We start from the raw sequence: 20,486 nt of genomic DNA on the forward strand, positions 1-20,486 counted from the left end.
CTGGAACAAATGGGAGCGGCTGAAAAAAACAAAAAACGTTTCAGTGGCTTTAATAATACCCCCTGTAAAACCCACAAGAGCGTGACGGTATATTACTCATGCAGTTCTGCAGATATTCAGACGTTTTTGCTGATTCTTCTTTAAAAAATACCTCATGCTCAGTCAAATTACATATTTAAGATCCGTTTTAAATCCATAGAACAGGTTATTAATTGGATTTATGTCTGGACTTTGACTGGGCCATTCTAACCCACAAATGCTCTTTGATATAAGCCATAGCATTGTGTCTCAAGACCTTTGCAGCCTCTAAAAGGTTTCCTTCCAGGATTGTTCTTTCTCTGCCCATGAAAGCAATAATTAGTCAGTGCAATCCGTGCAAAATTCTAATTATGGATTAAAAAAGCACATATTTTGAAAGCATTTAAATCAAATGGGGCTCTAGCGCAAGACCAACTGAAATGTTTTAACCTTTAGTCTGATTGTGCAGAGTCAGCTTGTGATCCTGGATAAACAATTGTGATGCAACTGCTCCCATCTTTTTCCACTGGGTCTTCTCAGCAGATTTCTTCACATATTTAGAGTAAGCAGCCGAAGCATACAGAATAAACAAACCTGTCTGCTGGACACAAGCGTCTGTCCAACAAAACCCGTTATTGGGTAAATAACACCAGGTTCTCTCTGTACGTGACTCACTACGAGAAGCTGTTCAGCTTGGATCTGGTTGTTCACTCTCTATCGACAAATCTTTCTTCACTGAGGGAATTCCTGAACTCTGGGGAGAGTTAAGAAATCCAGCCCGCCTCCATTTGGGCTTTTATATGACCCTGCATATTACAGTGCTGAACCAGAGAAGAAGGAGAAACTCTGAACAGCTCAGCATGAAGGTAAACCCCTCAAATTCCTTTAGATGTACATTTAAAATCTGATATATCACACACAATCAGTTTCATCTGGAAAAAACAAAAAATATCAACTTTTTAAGTTTAAGTAAAACCTCTTCTTGGTTTTTGTTTACAGTTGCATTTGGTTGCTGCTTTAGCACTGTCACTTACCCTGGTGTCACCAATTTGGTAAGCAAGCATTACATTTAACCCTGCGGTTGTTTTTATAGTTTGCTGGAGTTTATTTGTTAGACAGCCACGTTAAATTCATGTCTTTGAAATGGATTGCCCAACAGATGTGGTTTTGAAGTCTCTTCTCATCTCATCTACCATTGTTCTCAAACTGCTACATCTTTAAGGGTTGTATATAAGTTATTTCTAAAAAGTGTAATGTCTTCTTCTCTCAGTTGTCAGCAGCAAGTAAACTGCAGATGGGGGTCTTATGGAGCCTGGTCTGACTGCGATGCCTGCACCCGTACAAAGGTACCCAGACACACTACACACCATTTTTGGGTATTTCAGCATTGTTTCTGGAGGATTTGAGCAAACCAAAATACAGTTATGTACCTAAATGTATTTAATGTAAAATGTAACATAAATTTGGTCCACCAGGCTTTACAGTGTGAGCATAGACCTGTAAATGCTTGACTCAGAGCGCTGTAAACTTTAAAGTAGAGAAAGTGTACAGAAGAGACAGGTAGATGACTTTACGAATGTTAGGTGGGAAAACGGGGTTTGATTTAAACAATGTTTTCTTAATCAAATATATCATGGTTAAATTTGTTAAAGTTAGTAGAAAATATTGGTAAAGTGTGGAGTTAAAAAGGTTTTTTATATCTTAGTTAACCTTAGCTTATCTGATGCAATTTTATCTTTCTTTTTATCTCACTTTAACTTATTTTATCTTGTCCTGTTTTACCTCACTTTACGTAATAGTGTTGCATAGCTCAGTTCATCTTAGCTTAGCCTTCCTTAGCTCAGTTTACTTATTTATTTTAATTTTACCGTAGTGCTTAGCGCTTCTTTAGCTTGTCCTAGCTTATTTTATTTTAAAGGATATTTTAATTTACGTTAGCTAACATTTATTCATCTTCTATACCGCTTATTCCATAGTGGGTCACGGGGGGAGCTGGTGCCTATCTCCAGTAGTTTACGGGTGAGAGGCGGGGTACACCCTGGACAGGTCGCCAGTCCATCGCAGGGCAACACAGACACACACAGGACAAACAACCAAGCACTCACTCATTTACACCTAAAGGCAATTTAGAGAGACCAGTTTACCTAACAGTCATGTTTTCGGACTGTGGGAGGAAGCCGGGGTACCCGGTGAGAACCCATGCATGCACAGGGAGAAAATGCAAACTTAATGCAGAAAGACAGGAGCTGAACCCAGGACCTTCCTGCTGCAAGGCAACAGTGCTACCAACTGCACCACTGTGCAGCCCACGTCAGCTAACATTAATGCTGAATTAGTTTATATCACCTTAGCATATAATAACTTATCTTGTTGCACTAGCTTGTTTTATTTTATTTTAGCTTAGTGTACCTTATCTTATTTCAGCTCACCCTAGTTAATATTATTTAATTTAACTAAACATAGCTTGTTTACATTATAGCAGCTTTAGCTTAGCACACCTTATCTAATTTTATCCTCTTTTTCTTTTTATCTTACCTCAGTTCACCTTAGTTCACTCAAGCACCTCATTGCACCTTACCGTATTTTGACTGACTTTAGTTTATTACATTCTTTCTTTACTTAGTTTACCTAAGTGTAGTTTACCATATTTTACATTATTTTATCATACGTTTGGTTAGAGTACATATCTCTTTTTATCAAAACTTATGTGAACCTAGTTTATTCTATTTTAAGTTGTTTTATCTTAACCTAGCTTCATATCTTATTTTAGCTCACCTTAACTTATTTTATCAGGTCTTAGTTTAGTGACTTATCTCTTCTTACTTTATCATAGCCCACCTTATTTAATATTAATATAATTTATTTTAGCTCACCTAAATTATATATTTTTTTATGTTCAACATATCAATGACAGAAAGAGAACCTTGAGACTTATCTTAAGTTTAGCTTAGCTTAGTTTAGCCTAGTTTATTTGGTCTATGCTTAGCTTACAATGGTACTGCTACAGACAGCAGACGTTTTTCACAATGTAAAACCAGATTGTAAATCACATTGCATGTGTAATCTTTTGAGCCTTATTTTACCAGAAACAGCTCAGTGAGAGTAACACTGCTGACTTTTGGCACAGTTTTGATTTAACAGTTCAAACACAGACAGGACAGAGTTCGAATGAAGCAATGCTGCTCTGTATTTTCTCATAGTTCAGAGCTGTCAGGGCACTTTGATATGTCAGTGTTACGTGTGGTGACCATGGAATTCAAATCAATAGCATAATATTATTTCTACATTGACATGTCTATGTAATCTGCAATTTCTGGCTTTATGAGAAAAAAGAGTATTTTGTTACGGTGTCTGACCAGATCATGTAACTATTTCTGTTGATTCTTGTTATTTGGTACATGCAGCCATTAATTCATTGGTTTTAATTAATTATTAATTTTACTCTTTTTTATAGGTGCGGACTCGTCATGTGGAGGTGTATGCTCAGTTTGGTGGGGCGCCATGTTCAGGAGAAGCCACCGAAACACAGTCATGCGTCCCACAGAAGGCATGTCCCATTGAAACTGGGTGTGGCGGCAGGTTCCGCTGCAGCTCTGGTATGTTGAAATATAAAGTAAAATCTTAGCTAAAAACTTAAGGAAGAATTAAACAATGCACGATATATTGGCATTAACATCGGTATCGAAAGATGTAATATTTAACACATTGTGTTAAAACTGGGTTGATATTAACAACCGATGTTTATTTCTATCTTGTTGCCGTTTGTGTTTAACTAAAGCAGAGAAGCATTATCAGCAGTGTGTTCATTTTATCACGGTGTTAAAAGGGTATGGAGATATACATATAATATCAGTTATTGGCCATAACAGCAATGTTAATATAAGATATGGAAATCAGCCCAAATTCTCATATCGGTTCATCCCAATCAGAATTTACTCTAACTACAAAATATTTATAAATTGCACAATTGCAAAATATTATGCAATGAATTGACAAGTGTAAGTCAATGATGCAGGCCCGTGTATCAGCCAATCTCTGGTTTGTAATGGAGACCAAGACTGTGAGGATGGTCTGGATGAGCAAAACTGTGGCCAAGACAACAGCCAGTACTCGTGTGATCTTGCCAAAACGCCTCCCAACTCTGACCTCACCGGCAAAGGGTGGGTACATCTGTGCTTGTGATTTAGGACAGAATGCTTGGAGAGGACAGTCTGTTACCTGTTACCACAGATAAGGTCCAATAAAGCATTTCTTTCACAGATATGACGTGCTGACAGGGAAACTGAAAGCAGGGGTAATCAACACGTTTAATTTCGGAGGACAGTGCAGGAAGGTTTTCAGCGGGAACCATAATGTGATGTACAGATTGCCACAGAACATCCTCAAGTTCAACTTTGAGGTGAGTCATGCAAGAAGTTTAATTTAACTCTTATTCTCAGAAATAAAACTTAGTTCAGCACATATCATCCTTTAGGGTTTATAATAATCTGAAGAAAGATTTTCTGGTTGCAGTTAAATAGTTTGATCTGGTCCAAACTCGTAGAGCAACAGCACTGCTAAAGGTGAGTTAATGGAGTTGAGAATAACTGTTTGTACTGCAGGTCCATGTAGACAACGACGAAAGTGATGAGTCCTATGAGAGCTCCTGGTCCTATGTTCAGCACATCCAGTCCAATGCCTTGTTTGGACATGACCGTCGGACCTTCCACAAAGAGGTCACGAACAATAAGGTGACTGTATGAACAGATGTACGGTTATCACTAATAATTTCACAGGGTTACGCAAGGCTGGAAAAGTATAGAATTTTAGGTATTTTCCAAGTACGCCCATCCATCCATCCATCCATCCATCCATCCATCCATCCATCCATCCATCCATCCATCCATCCATCCATCCATCCATCCATCCATCCATCCATCCATCCATCCATCCATCCATCCATCCATCCCCGTCCATCCATCTGTCCATTCCTCCATCCATCCATCCATCCATCCATTCATCCATCCATCCATCCCTCCATCTGTCCATCCATCCATCCATCCATCCACATCCATCCATCCATCCATCCACATCCATCCATCCATCTGTTCGTCCATCCATCCATCCATCCCTCCATCTGTCCATCCATCCATCCATCCATCCATCCATCTGTCCATCCTTCCTTCCTTCCTTCCATCCATCCATCCATCCATCCGTCCATCTGTCCATCCTTCCTTCCATCCATCCTTCCTTCCATCCATCCATCCATCCTTCCTTCCTTCCTTCCATCCATCCATCCATCCATCTGTCCTTCCTTCCTTCCTTCCTTCCATCCATCCATCCTTCCTTCTTTCCTTCCTTCCTTCCATCCATCCATCCATCTGTCCATCCTTCCTTCCTTCCTTCCATCCATCCATCCTTCCTTCTTTCCTTCCTTCCTTCCATCCATCCATTTGAGAATTAAGTCTGAAAAAGTATGATAATTAGACATGAAATATGTGAGGACCTCTTAAATCTGATAAACTAAGACTGACTGCTTTGGGCTTCATTATTTGTGTTGTTTTTGTGTTCTATAAAATCCCTTTCTAATTTTTTCTTGTGTGTGTTTCAGGTTTACAAACTTTTAATCTTAAAGAACAAAGTGGAACTGGCCCAGTTTCAGAACACTGCCCCCCAGTATATGACTCTGTCCGTAGACTTCTGGAAAGCCTTGTCCTCGCTGCCCCTCACGTACGACTACTCCGCCTACCGCCAGGTGCTTAAGACCTATGGCACACACTACATGTCAGAGGGTTCACTTGGAGGCGAATACCAAGGCTTGTTGGAGATAGACCTTCAGTCTGACACATCCCACAGTAAGGACTTAATAAGTGAATATTGTTACAGTTGACATTACACATTTTGGACCAAACAAAATGTTACATCTAAAGAGCAAAGACAATGTTTGTTTTGACCTACTGCTCAAAAATCAAATACTCCAAAGGGAGCTCCAAGATCAAGATTAGTAGTTAATGGAAAGGTATTCTTACGAAGATATGTATCATAAAACATGACACAGACATGACTGTGGCCTAATTTATGACAATAATCCCCAGGTTAAGAAAAGGTTAGGAAAAATACCAAACTTTGAAACCATCCATGTATGTGTTGTCTATATCCACTTATACCTAGTCAGGTTTAAAGGGGACTGGAGCTTATCCGAAGCGGTCAACAGGTGAGAGGTGAGGCACATACATCCTAGAGTGGTCACCACATTACCAGGTCAACAAGAACACTCACATGACAATTATTCTGTCCTCTCGAGTCCCAGTCAGTTGGAATAGACGGCCGCATGCTCATACTGAGTCCTGTTCTGCTGGTGGTCTCTTCTTGTGAAAAGGTTAGTCTTCACTGTCACCACCTACTTGCTCAGGATGAGGAATTGCTGCTAAGTAAATAATGTTGCAATGAACCATCCATTGGTGCCATATATTCTCAGTTTGGGGGATTGCTGTAAAGTCAATGACTCGGTGCAACAAACCATCCACTGCTGCCACATGCTTGCTCAAGATCAGTGGTAACTGCAAAGTTAACAACTCAGTGCAGTCAACCATCTGCTGTTGCCCACTGTTCGTTCAGGATGAGAGATATCTGCAAAGTATATACTGTTAATACTGTCACAACATGCTTGTTCAGGAGGCGGGACTGCTGCAAAGTCAGTCACTTGATGCATCAGCTGGGTTTCCATATAGATACTTTTTTACCATTTGGCATTGACTAATCAACCGAATCTGAATTACAACTAAGATAGATATGAAATGCATTGAATTTGAATGTGTTTATAACTAAACAGTATTGGATTGTTTTGAATGTTTCTTAAAAGAAAATGGATCTGTTTGTTCTGTAAAATGCTTTATGAATTGTTGCTATATAAATAAACTGAATTGAATTTTCACACATGTACTCACACAAAGAGGCATTTAGAAGTTAAACATACAGTGTCTCAATATGTATACTATTTTTCTGTTATTGTTTTGGAAAGGTGTGACTGATATTGAATACCAAAGATGTTGGAAAAAAGTGAAACGCTATTTCTTCTTCAAGAAAACCAAAATCACCTGTGAAAACCTGAAGAGACATCTGGAATCCAGCGCAAGTGAGTCAAAGTTATCACAACCTTGTGTCTTCGATTCACATCAATTCAAATACTTTATTCAAAGTTATCACTGAGCTGACATTATTTAAATTTTTTTGTAGGAAGCCAGTCAAGCAAAATGCCCATTAAGGTCAAAGTGTTTGGAGGAGATCCCCGCTTCATTGGTGCTCTATCTGTTCTGGATCTGCAGAATCCGGAAGCTAACGGAGAAATATACAACAACTGGGCCTCATCTGTCAAAGACTTTCCTGATATAATAAACCAGAAGGTAAAAGACAGAACATTTATTTTGTTTATTGTTCCATATTCTGTAAACTTTACTGTTTTTCTTATTTCTATCAGGCGCTTAAGCTAGATTGTAAAACGCTGATGTTTAGCATTAGGATCAGGGATTTATTGTAGTGGAAATAGGATTAGCAAGGGTCTAGACCACATTCCTTCATAATTATTCTGTCAGAGCTAACAAGCAAGTCTTTGTTTAGCCCAATCATCCTTCACTGTTTACTTTGCTGAGACCAATGTTTGGTACAAAAATACATAAAAACATCAGCCTCACAGCAAATGTATGAATGTTTGTTTCAATTTCAAAATTGAACATTGTAGCAGCCCAGGTTTAGCATTGAAATCAGTGTAGTGAAAAACCTTAAATGTTTCTGTCGAACATTTAGCAGTGCTTTACACCGTGTTGGGGTATAAAACCATCTAAAACACACGCCCATGTAGCGAGTCAGGAGTTGACCTTCGATCAGATGCTTTACTTAAGATAACATGAATCTACATGTAAATGTAAACTTTGTGGGAGTTTGTTATTGCTTTAAATGGTAGCCCATGTTAGCAATGATGCAGCTAGCATCACTTTACCACTCAGAAACTGGACCTCAGCAGTGCCGGCTTCGGACATCACTGAGTCAATGCCTGGAGCCAGAAGCTCGAACTGATAATGCTCAGGCCCGCTGGGCTCCACAAAGCCTCCCTGAACCTCCTGGTGACGAGGGGAGTGAAAAATCCTCCACCTCAAAAGACCGATCCGTGGTGAAACTACCAGCGACACTCTGGTCACTCTCCATGTTTCAATATGTCAAATTAAGCTAGTTGCGGGTGCAGCGCTGTTGTAGGGGTTTAGCACGCGACCACATACAGAGGCTATAGTCCTTGAAGCAGCCGTCTTGGGTTCGAGTCCCAGACCGGCGACCTTTGCCAAATGTCTCCCCCTCTCTTTGCCCCTCCTTCCTGTCTACCTACTATCAAAAGAAAGGCCTCTAGTGCCAAAAATATTCTTAAAAAAAAAAACAAATTAAGCTAGTTGCCACTTTCCCTCATCCTCCTGACCACACCCCCGATAAACCCACCCCGATCAGCCCCACAATTGGTCACGCCCTCAGTGTCTCTTGGCACCGCCCACTTTGGTGGCATTTTTCAGAATTTGTCTGAGGGCGGGCTCATGGTTTACATTGGGTTTAGTTGCGCTTTAATCAAACCACAGGAAGGGTTTCACAGAATATTTTAGCAGTTTTGCAATCAGCATTTTGTGAAACCTTAGGAAACATTGATGCCTGTAGCTGACCCATGCCTAGTTGTATGAAACTCTTCATATCAGTAATATTTTAAAGTCAGCCAGTTTCCAAAATCTGGCAACCCTCACAGACAGGTTCAGATGAATACATTCTTCAGACTTTTACTCTAAATAGTAAATCAGTAATCATTCCCTCTGATTGTTAAGAACATCTGTGGTCTGTGAACCTGTCCTCCAGCTTCGTCCTCTGTATGAACTGGTGAAAGAGGTTAACTGTGCAGGGTTAAAAAAACTCCATCTGAAGCGAGCGACGGAGGAGTACCTGGCAGAGGAGCATCCCTGCCACTGCAGGCCCTGCCAGAACAACGGCCAGCCACTGCTGACGGGCACAGAGTGTCACTGCGTCTGCAGACCTGGAACATCCGGACCAGCATGCGAGAGAGGAGCCGTGATTGGAGAACAACCAGGTAACCAAACAAGGTAAAAACAATGTTCACGTAGAGCACAGGACAAGAAAGCTGATCCCTCCTTCTGCCTCACAGGGGTGATCCATGGCAGCTGGAGTTGCTGGTCCTCCTGGGGCTCTTGCTCTGGGGGCCAAAGGTCAAGAACCCGGAGCTGCAACAACCCTTCCCCTAGAGGAGGTGGCCAGCACTGCATCGGGGAGCAGAGGGAACAGAAATCCTGTGAAGGACCAGATATTCAAAACTTGCAGTAAGATAATTCTCCCATTTCTAATATTTTATCCCCTACATTTATAGCTTTGAATTTTGGAGCTGGCATATGAATACCTATAATGTTTATTATTCCCGTTTTCACTCTCTTTGGTTTTCCTTTTACAATCAGGATGATGGAGCCTCAGTGTTTTGGGCTTTCTACAGCTCCACCAAGAAGGTGTGGAGCTCCTCCAATCCTGAAGAATGGATTTGTTGAGGTGAGATTTTGAATCTGAAATTTTCACAGAACACAGGAAACACAGGAATTAGGCCTTTTAAAATGAATCCTGAATAATCAGAGTAATATGGGGTCAAGTATGGCGCCTTGAGGAACCCCAGTGTTGACACTGCTGAAACAATTCAATGTTATGTTAAAAGGTTTTGGTTTGTATTCTGATTGTTTTTTATGTTTTTCTAGAATCCTCAAGAATATTACACAGTTGGAAGCAGAGTTCAATATTCCTGCATAGAGGAGTATTATCTGATTGGGAACGCTGTATCCACATGTGGTGAAAACCAACAATGGAGTACAGGAGCAATGGTTTGTAAAAGTGAGTATTAAGCTAAAACTAAATGTTTTTCCTGTCTTGTCTTCTAACCCCCTTACAGCTGTCTGTCAGACACTATGAAGTATTCCTAATGAAGTTTCTGAGCATGAACCGGATCACTTTGGTGCCAGATGGAAGAAAATGTGGCCATCTTAGATTTTTCTCATCCTGTGCAGTTGTTTCCATTCATATAAGATGTTTTGTATAATAGTCAGTTTTGTTTACTGATGCCTCTCCATTCGTGTTGTTCAAATGTCCAGGTTCCACATGTGCAACTCCTCAGATCAACAGTTTAGTTGAAGCCACGCCCAGCAGAGATGTCTATCAAATCGGAGACAGGGTGTCCCTGTCCTGTCCCGCAGGGTCGGCGCTGGACAGTCAGGTGTCAGAGATCATGTGCAGTTCCAGTCTGCAGTGGTCTCCGTCTCCTGCTGATATTCAGTGCAGAACAGGTGATCTTCAGAATCATTCTGCGGTGACTTATTACATTTTCACACTTTCAGAAGAGCTGTAAAACAAACAGGATTTATTTTTGATTTACAAGCTGGATTCCTTTACATACAGGCAGAATCTGAAGGCAGTTGTTTTCACTTGATTTCAGTTGGGCTTCTCAGAGTAAAAGGCGGTGAATACAAATGTATGCCATGTTTTTCAGATTTGTATTTGGGGAAAATAAAATGTTCCACCTCACAACTAACCACCACTTAGTGTTGGTTTATCATATAAATAGAAATAAAATACATTGAAGTTTTTGGTTGTAAAGCTGCAAAATTTCATGGAGTAGAAACAGTTTAGCGACATGTTACATTTAATTTGCTTTCCTGTTTTTCCCCAGTGCTAGTAGCTCCTGCTCCACCCACTGGTCTGAAGTGTAAACCATGGGAGAAGACTGGAAAAACTGGGTGTGTCTGTAAAATGCCATCCGAGTGCCGGTGAGTACGATGTTTGAGAAGCCAAAAGTAGAGGAGCCAAAAGCTTACTCACGTAAAACTACTTCAATATATTTTCTATCTAGCAGAAGTAAAAAGAATCCCCCCCCAAAAAAAGTAAAAACGTATTTCGTTAAAAGGCTACTTATGAACCGTTTACGGGAGTTGTACTCTAATCTAATCTGATTTATTTAATAAATAAAACAATGCAATCATACAGACATAATATAGAATTATGTGCAAGTTCTGGTGCGTTGAATAATGAAATAAAAAATTTGTAAAAAAATAAATCACATCTTCCATTCCATAACAGAAGAAAAACATCTCCGGATTTCAGTTTTCCACAACAAAAAACCTTTGAAAGCAATACTTACAGTAGGTAATGTTTACATGTCAGATGAAAATACTTCTACTGACAATATCTGCTGTTTACTGTATGTTGCTGTATGCTCATGCCACCTCTACATGGCCCAACAGGCTCGGCACATAGAAAATAACCTTAGAACCATGAAGCTTGTGTAGAAACCAGAAGCCTCCCCAGACACAGACATGATGTTGAGTAACTAGAGGTGTGTAAAGTAACCAGAACCTCAAGTAAGAGTAGTTTTACTTCAAAATAATATTATTCAAGTAGAAGTAAAAACAGGGCTGCATGGTGGTGTAGTTGGTAGCACTGTTGCCTTGCAGCAAGAAGGTCCTTGGTTTGACTTCCGCCAGGGTGTCTTTCTGCACCCATGCATGCGTGGGGTTCTCGCTGGGTACTCTCACTGTTAGGTTTATTTATCTTTCTAAATTTCCCTTAGACATGAATGAGTGTCTGCATGGTTGTCCTGTGTGTCTCTGTGTTGCACTGCAATGGACTGGCAACCTGTCCACGGCGACCTCTTGCCTATAGACCGCTGGACATACCAGCTCCCGCTGCCTCCCTGTACGGAAGACGTGGGTCTACGAAATGGATTGTAGGATAATTCAGTACTACTAGAAGTACTTTTTTCCCCAAAATGTTACTTAAGTAGATGTAACTAGTTACTACCCACCTTTAGTTAAAAGTAGAGAAAAAGCTAAGCAAAACCCAGCCAAGGTGTGGTAATATAAAAATGTCCTTTTTTCAGGTCTTCTGTGGAGTTCTGTGCCAGGCTCGGTCCGAGAAATGTCATGTTGGGAGTTTGTCAGCTGGGGGCTTTGCGGTGTTTAGGGCGGAGCTTCACGCTGGCTGGTCATGCTGACTGTGATAAACCTGAGGAGACGTTTAGATCATGTGAGGACTGCAAACCCGGGACAATCTGTCAAGGTGAGCACGCTTGACCCGATCCCTGAACATCCTCAGAATCCCAGAAAACATCTAAATAATGAATGTAATCATTACTTTATAAATCGTAGAGTCACAGCGTAAATGCACGTGTCAGAGTCCGTCCGAGTGCCCTGGAGACTCTGCCCCTCTGTGCGTCAGTTCCGGTGATGACGGCGCCGCTGTGACCATGACAGAGTGCGAGGTGGGGTCCAGGAGGTGTGCTGGCGAGACCTTCCGTCTGATCAATGTAGAGGCATGTCCACAGTAAAGACAGACATTCATTTGTTTCTTCATGTTAGTCTGTAAATATTTCTTAATTTTTAGCTGCACCACTGTATAGAAAAGGTTTTTCAAACAGTCTTTGTCATTGTGAACTAACAAAGACATCTCATAAATGTCTTTGTCATAGATTATTTTTGGGTATAAAATGAATAAAATAGTTTCTCAGAATCAGTTGTCATCAGTCATCCATCCATTTTATAAACTTCTGAACCAACTTAATCCTGTTGAAGGTCACCAGGAAGTGGTGGGGCGTTGGCCTTGGACACGTCGTCTGTACTTCACAGGGCCAACCACGCACCAATCTGCAGACCACTTCTATTCAATTCACACTTTATTAACCCCAAAGCTAAATAAGCTGTTATGGTTTGCGAGATATAGGACCCCAGAATGCAGACGAGCAGGCAGCGTGATGGTAAGTGAAAAAAGGTTTAATAACAAAAACTCACACTCAGCAGGAAGCAGGAACAAAACAAACGGCCAGGCAAGACAGGCATGGCATGATCAAAAAAACAAGACTTGGTTTGAGAATGTTTCCACGACGACTAACTGAACAGGTGAGTATATATGAAGTGAAAACCAGGTGGAGCAAGGAGACAGATTAACTTTTGAGCAGGTGAATCAAATAAACTTAACTGACAGACAGAACAAAATGTGGCTGGGGCAAAAACAGAGACTCTAATATACAAACAAAACCAAACTTGACAAAACATGAACAAGACTAAAACATGATCAGAAAAATAATAAACAAAAGCATGATTCAAAACTTTAGCAGTGAAAAACATATAAGGAAAAAACCTGAAACCAAAAAAACCCAAATCATAACATAAGCGGCATGGAAGTGTAACCCAGTGTTGAAAACACAAGAAAAAATGAATGATGTTGATTTAATATTTTCTTCTACAACAAGATTAAAAAGTATAAATAGATTTCATGTCTTATTCTACAATAAGAGTTGAAAAGTAATAACGTTAAAAATAAGTTAATAAATATGTTCATAAGTATAGATAAGAAATGCTAAAAATCTTTAAAAACCGTGAAATATGCCTTTAGTGATTGTTTTTAGTGACGGATTAAACAACCAATAACTGTCACAGTCTGATTTCACATCAGCCAATAAGGTTTAACTGCTGGGCTGAGATTTTGCTCAGATTGTGTTAGAGACGCTTGAGAGCTCAGAGCTAACGGTTGTTTCCGTTAATAGCCTGGAAGATCTTGTCAAATTCGATGAAGAATCGGTAAAAAAAACCAATGTTAAAATATATAATTCAAAACAGTAAATCCGTTTTATTAAATCTCAGAAAGCTTCCCTTGTGAACGGCTGAAGCCCGGAAAAATCCCCGTGTAGAGTCGTGTAGCATCGAAGCATCGGCAGTTGGCTCAGTAAATTTGCTGAAAATTGGCTAAAATACCTAGTAGCTGATCAAATTTCTTTAGTTTACTGATATGTTGGTAATATTGAACTCTGATAACTTGAATATTGTTGTACAACATGGAAAAAAACTTGAGAAATGATGAAAAATCTTTTTGAATTGTAGCTTAAGCTTTATTGATATTAGCATCCTGTATTTTAAGATGCTTTACTATGGCCTTGTTCCAGGTCAGGTTTTTTGGTTATAGTGCACTTTTGGCCTGTGGTGCCCTGAGACCACCAGATCATCCTCTCCTAAACTTGGATGGCGAGCCCCAGCCCAGAGGACCAAGTGAACTGGTAGATTGTGACCCGACTGGTCACTGGCTGTGAGACATTGAATGAATATTTGACAGACATATCGAAAAGACTGGGTTATTATTATTATTTTTTTTAAAAGCGCGCAATTTTTGTTTATTTGGAAATGTGGATCCACAAATGTTCACTATATTAGAGAATTTAAGTGCACCCTTCCATCAAACATTTTGACAGGTGGGCGGGACTTCCGGTGAGGGCGGGACTTCCGGTGGGGGGCATATGGGCGCCATGTGGTTGCCATGTGGGCAGGGGGGGTGTGTCCAAGGGGCGTAACAGTGGATGTTGATTGGTTGTCGTCATTAGGGGCGATACCTTAAATGAGTCAATTAAAACACAGGGGTGTGTTTAAGGGTGTTATTAATAATCTGTATGTTTTTTTCAGGCGTTAATACATCTAAAAAACAAAACAACAAAAAAAGACATGCATCCTTTTATATTTTTAAAGGTATAATCAACTTAATGTTGACCTATCACATGAAATCCTAATAAAGGAACTGTGTAACCTGACAGAATTGTAAGTTAATTTTTGCTTTACAGCAGGACCTATTTGTTGAATATATGAGCCAGTCTAAATCCGTTCAAAATAGAAAAGACCTAAAAAAGTAAATAAAAATAAAAAATTGTGCTTCACTACATCGATGGAACGAGAAAAACCTTCAGCTTCTGCGTCAACATACTGGAAAAGCAGCTGAAAATAGGTAAGACGAATATCAGATTAACAGAAAAAAAAAAGAACATCAGTATACTGTTTCCAAGTTACAAATTGACTAGCAATGATGTGTTTGTTTTTGAATCATGAGAGACTCCATTTTAGGAAAAAAGGAATGATAATTTAAGTTACCTGTAGCTTTTCTAAAAAACATTTTTACTTTTTCATCTTAGAGTTACAGGGGGTTACAACTGTTAGGGGCAATGTCAGGAAAGGGGCAGTTACGTCTGTTTCTTAGATAACATATCACCTTTGAACTCAAGAAGGGTTTTGGTCTTAAAAACATAGGCAGCTGAAATAGGTAAGACGAATATCAGATTAACAGAAAAAAAAAAGAACATCAGTATACTGTTTCCAAGTTACAAATTGACTAGCAATGATGTGTTTGTTTTTTGAATCATGAGAGACTCCATTTTAGGAAAAAGGAATGATAATTTTAGTTACCTGTAGCTTTTCTAAAAACATTTTACTTTTTCATCTTAGAGTTACAGGGTTACAGTTATTCTATATCCCAACTGTTAGGGGCAATGTCAGGAAAGGGGCAGTTACGTCTGTTTCTTAGATAACATATCACCTTTGAACTCAAGAAGGGTTTTGGTCTTAAAAACATAGGCAGCTGAAATAGGTAAGACAAATATCAGATTAACAGAAAAAAAAAAGAACATCAGTATACTGTTTCCAAGTTACAAATTGACTAGCAATGATGTGTTTGTTTTTGAATCATGAGATACTCCATTTTAGGAAAAAGGAATGATAATTTAAGTTACCTGTAGCTTTTCTAAAAAACATTTTTACTTTTTCATCTTAGAGTTACAGGGGGTTACAACTGTTAGGGGCGATGTCAGGAAGGGGCAGTTACGTCTGTTTCTTAGATAACATATCACCTTTGAACTCAAGAAGGGTTTTGGTCTTAAAAACATAGTCTTTGCAGTTGAGAGATAGAGGGGAGTACAAATGTTTCTGTACCTCTTAAAAAATCCAGATTGTCGTCATCCTCAAGCATTGACAGTGGATCAAAAAGGTGGTTTCAGGTTTCCAAGACTTGAGCTATCACCAAAAAAGTAATAGTAAGATCATTTAAACCCTCTAATATGCACTCAAACACAATCTCCTAAAGCAGTATACATTTCAAACTATGGCTCTATTAAATTTAATAGAATATGCATGGTAATCTCTGTTTAACTATAAATGACTTTTTTAAAGAAAATGAAATTGGAGTGCATCAGATTGTTAAAAAATTCTTCAAACTGTAAATAAGATAAATGTATACTATTAATAATGAATATTGTTTTGTACATAGTCCAGATTTATTAATCTATTGCATCACACAAAAGCAGAGGTCATTACAAGTTACTTTATTCTTTTAAATGTTTTTGTTTTATTATTATTGAATGGTTGTTGCATAGTCGTAACCAGGGTCTATTGAAAAGAAAAAACATTATAGTTGTTTTGTAGACAAATTATTTTTATACACTCAAGCACAATTTTAATCAGTTATCAGTTTTGTATCAGTACAAGGATGTTTTTTTCTATGCTTCAATAGTACTCAGTGCAGAATTCTGTTTTTGCAGTATAATTTTGACAACATTCTGAAGATTCGCATTCTTGTACATAGTATAATTGCAACGACAATCGTTTTGGAAATTCTTTGAAATGCTGTGTGTACTGATTGCTGTCGCTTCATTTAAGAAAAATTGTATCTGCTAAATTTCTATGTCACTGACAATAAACATTTATTTACTTTGTGTATTTTAAACTGGTTTCTTATTCCTGTCATTTTTACATCTTTACAGTAAGTAATCCTCTATATTTAATTTCATTTTGAAACTTTGTTTTGTATAGACACCAACTTTGGTCATGTTGCAGTCACTTTGTAGTGTCATCTATTGTCAAAACAACTTCTGTGCATTTAGAAAGTTGTATACAATTGATTATATTTCATAGAGTGCATAATATTTTGGATCCATGCTTTTGTGTGCATTCTGCTAAGTAAATGCAATAAACAGATTTCTAGAGTTTATTCTTGTTTTTAAACTTGATTTACAATAACTCAATTGACTGTGAGAGTCAGTTGAGGTATTAGTATTTTTTAATGCTATTACAATTTCTTTACACAACTATTTAGCATACACTAAATTGCTAAGCAGATATATTAGAATGCACATGCAGTACTTTTACATAACACACTGGGATTTTAAAAACAAAACAGCAACCCACACATGGCTTAATTCTTCCCTCTCAAACTTTTAAGTTCTAAGGTTTTTCATATTTTGTACATATCTAGTAATTATGGTGTATGTTATTTTTCAAACTTTTTCACTTTGAATTAATATTTGTTTAGTAAAATCAGTGGTCTAACTTTTTTACGATTAAGGTTAGATTTCAATTCAATTCAATTTTATTAATTTTAGGAATATAGCACCAGTTCAGAGCAAATGTCATCTCAAGGCAGATGATAAAACAGAGAGTTCTAAGCATGTAGCTACAGTGGTAAGTAAGGACTCCATATTAACAAGAAAAACCTCTAGTAGAACCATGCTCAGTATAAGTGGCCATCTGCTGTGATTGGCTAGCTTTAGAGGGCAGAAAGTAAACAGAAAAAAAAAACACAGAAGCACCAGTCCAGGAGTAGTTTATTTGGGAAAGAATACAGCACACACCGTTAGTGACATCACTAATACCATTAGTAGTTCCATCTAAGAAACACAATAAAACAAGAAAGCACTGAGCCAGTAGTAGTATCAATGGGATAAGAAAATTAAGAGTAAATACCTGCAGCAATAGCTCACTGGCATTATCCTTGAAAGAGACAGTTAAAGACAAAATCCCTAGGCAGAGTGTATCTTCTATGAAAACAACAAGAATGAGAACATACACTTTATTAGATTATGACACACAACACAAATACACCACACAAAGGTTTCTATTTACTGCTGCAATTTCTAGTTATGATTAAAGTTCCTTGTCAGGTTAAACACAATTTTGTGGCCTCACACATTTAAGATAATAAAAGGAATAGAAGTGTTGCACATATATTTATTCTGAACTTTTGTTATTTTATTTAGAGAGCACTCACATGTTGCATTTCTAATTTAACAAATAAATATTAAAATCGTTTAGAATTTCTTCCTTTAGGAATTTCTTTCTTTAGGAAGTGGCATAGAGAAACACTTTTAGAATTTTGACATTTTCTTATGAAGAGATGGTAAAAAATATGAGGACAAGTAGAAGGAAAACTGCAGAAACAGAATATCCACATGCTCTTTCTAGTATTTTTTTAAGGAAACATTGAACTAAAGCAGAACCATCTGCTGGAAGAGGTATGGACAGTAGAGGCAGACAAGCCATTTGGGTGCTTTCTACCAAACTGGTTTGTGTGGCTTTAAAAATGTTTTTTATTGTTGGCATTTGCCCTTTGCTTAGCTAGATGAAAGAACAATGAGCAGGTTAATGGAGACCATTAACATATAAAAATATAGTGACAAGCATGTTCATGTTATTTTTACTTGTAACTGTTTTTTTTTTAAGATGAACCTAATAAGCTATTAAAAACAAAAGCAATTCAACATAAATATAATGTCAAATAAACATTGGTATAAGACAAAATTATTGTCTCTTGTCCAACTGCTTTTTATTTCAATGCCACTTACCTCATAGTATATATATGTCAATAAACTGATCTACACTTCAGAGTTGTGCTGATTTCAGTTTAACCTTCTTGCTCATCACCAACATTGGATATTTTGAAACCTTATGAAGTTAATAAATACTACTTGAAAAGGTGTGTGTTACTCTTCTGCAGTGTAGTTTGACATTTTTAATCAAATGTTATAAAAGCCGATAAGTGGTGTTCTCAAACGGCACTTGTGAGTTGCTCAGTAACAAAACCAATTACTATTTCTTAATTCTATTTAGAGTTACCTTCACTGGTATGACAAAAACGTGTTTTTATTATTGAAATGTCATTAGTTCTTGACTAATTCTACAAACACATTCTGAAGTTTCAAATAATTTCTATAAATGAAATATACAACATTTGCTTACAGTTAACTGACTACACACCAGAATCAGGACATCTCTTCATAGCTTATAATGTTAGGCATATGTTGTACGCAGACCATGTCAATTACTATTTTCACTTAATATTAAAAGTTCTAAAAATTACATTAGCTTAGGAATTACCCTAGCTAATCAGCAACATTCACATTTGCCAAGTTATTTCTTCGTAAATAAGAATCATGAAAATGTGTTTTTTCAAAGATATCACACCTTATAATCCCATCACACTATTGAGTATGAGCCTTTTGTTTTTATTGCGTTAGAAGACATGATTCCACAATAAAATAACACTAACCAATCCTCTTCCTTACAGTTGGGCCAAAAATTATTCATATCCTGGAAAGTATAGATGTATATTTTTTTTCATTTAACTGAGAAGTTTGTTTCTCACATAAAAGGAAAAAGGCATCTCTCCAATGACAACAAAATAATTAAAATCTTTATAAAAAAATTGGCATGTTAAAATTTTTTTATGTTCTCAGTGTACATCCACAATGCTGAAAAGGAGTGTTTAAAACGTGGCAGAAGTAGTGGCAGAAGACATTTTGATGTATCCTAAAATCTCTTTAATGGCCTCATGTTTAGATTTACCTATCACGTGAATAGGATCCCACTACGGAGGCGAGAGCTGGTGTAAAGCAGCTGGTCTCCAAGCACTCTTTCTTCTCTGCCCCTCAATGTGTTGCAGTAGCAGGGCTTGTAAAACAAACCAAAAGTGTCTGAACCAATATAATCAGCACCTCTCTGACAGCATTCGTTTTTACTTCACTGTATGGCCATAAAAGTCGCATCTGAATTTGAACACAGCAATAGTGAATGACATCCGTGAATCAGTAATTCTGTGTTTAATTAATCTGTGGTTTCAAGGACTTTGATGTGTGACACAAAAAACGGAATTTTGGAACTGGAATTGAATTTTGGAATAGAAAATGAAAGTTATCAAATGGAATTTTCAATACATAGCAAAGCAATTTTCAAAGCAAACAAATTCAGTTTAAAAGCCAAGGAATTCAGTTTCAAACCATTAAATTCATTTTAATGGTTTGAAACTAGGTAAAAAACTTTTATTTGGTGGAGACTGGACTTTAGCTGTGTGTCAGAGTCAGGGCATGAATCACTTGGTCTATTTTGTTTACTTCTATCTTCGCCAAATGTACCAAGAGTAGGAGAGTTAGCTCGCAGGAGATGAAGTGCTGCCATCAAAACTAAATTTGCCGCTTTTTAAAACCACAGATATCCTTGCGTGCTTTCTAGGTTTTAGCGGCATGGCTTTCTGTCCGCTGTCAGGAGCATGTGTTCACCTCCGTTCGAGTGCACCTAACTCAGTGTGTCAGTGTCACCGTTGGTGACACAGAGTATGATGAGTGTGTTTTCGTCCAGCTTTTGCCATGTTTGGCCATAGAAAGAAGAGTAGTGACAACACAGGGACAGAAATCCTTCACGACGTGATCCAATAAAACGAATGACATTAACTGTTAAACTATTACTACATGCTGTGATCCTCTTGGGGGCACGGCGGTCTGGTTGGTAGGGCGGGGTGCCCCCTCCCCCCCCCCCCTTGAATAGTGGTAGGCAAAAACA

General features: G+C 38.2%; 1 protein-coding gene and 2 long non-coding RNA genes across 3 annotated transcripts; 2 read left to right on the forward strand and 1 right to left on the reverse strand.

Annotated features, from left to right (window-relative positions):
* Positions 1–614: 614 nt before the first annotated feature.
* On the forward strand, positions 615–12,579 carry c7b (complement component 7b). The gene is made up of 18 exons (XM_047371970.1): positions 615–884; positions 1,018–1,070; positions 1,289–1,364; positions 3,473–3,614; positions 4,034–4,178; positions 4,279–4,417; positions 4,620–4,748; positions 5,609–5,852; positions 7,019–7,132; positions 7,234–7,400; positions 8,884–9,112; positions 9,188–9,359; positions 9,492–9,579; positions 9,780–9,912; positions 10,170–10,361; positions 10,745–10,841; positions 11,951–12,129; positions 12,219–12,579. Exons 1-18 carry the CDS (start codon positions 819–821, stop codon positions 12,395–12,397), a joined length of 2,544 nt encoding a protein of 847 aa, XP_047227926.1. The 5' UTR covers positions 615–818; the 3' UTR covers positions 12,398–12,579.
* A 2,198-nt stretch (positions 12,580–14,777) lies between these two features.
* On the forward strand, positions 14,778–18,026 carry LOC124872222. The gene is made up of 2 exons (XR_007039228.1): positions 14,778–14,835; positions 17,258–18,026. It is a non-coding gene; the product is annotated as an uncharacterized LOC124872222 (long non-coding RNA).
* LOC124872221 lies at positions 17,462–20,434 on the reverse strand. Its single transcript, XR_007039227.1, has 2 exons — positions 19,497–20,434; positions 17,462–17,692 (listed from the first exon to the last, which is right to left on the reverse strand). It is a non-coding gene; the product is annotated as an uncharacterized LOC124872221 (long non-coding RNA).
* Positions 20,435–20,486: the final 52 nt, after the last annotated feature.

This window comes from Girardinichthys multiradiatus, chromosome 8 (assembly GCF_021462225.1).
Source record: "Girardinichthys multiradiatus isolate DD_20200921_A chromosome 8, DD_fGirMul_XY1, whole genome shotgun sequence".
Taxonomy (NCBI): Eukaryota; Metazoa; Chordata; class Actinopteri; order Cyprinodontiformes; family Goodeidae; genus Girardinichthys; species Girardinichthys multiradiatus.

Bases quoted from the DNA above. Each gene is read 5' to 3' on its own strand.
- c7b (XM_047371970.1), top strand. From the start codon at position 819: ATGACCCTGCATATTACAGTGCTGAACCAGAGAAGAAGGAGAAACTCT. The intron at 7,401-8,883 runs GTAAAAGACAGA...CCTGTCCTCCAG, and splicing joins CTGATATAATAAACCAGAAG to CTTCGTCCTCTGTATGAACT. The intron at 10,842-11,950 runs GTGAGTACGATG...TCCTTTTTTCAG, and splicing joins AAAATGCCATCCGAGTGCCG to GTCTTCTGTGGAGTTCTGTG.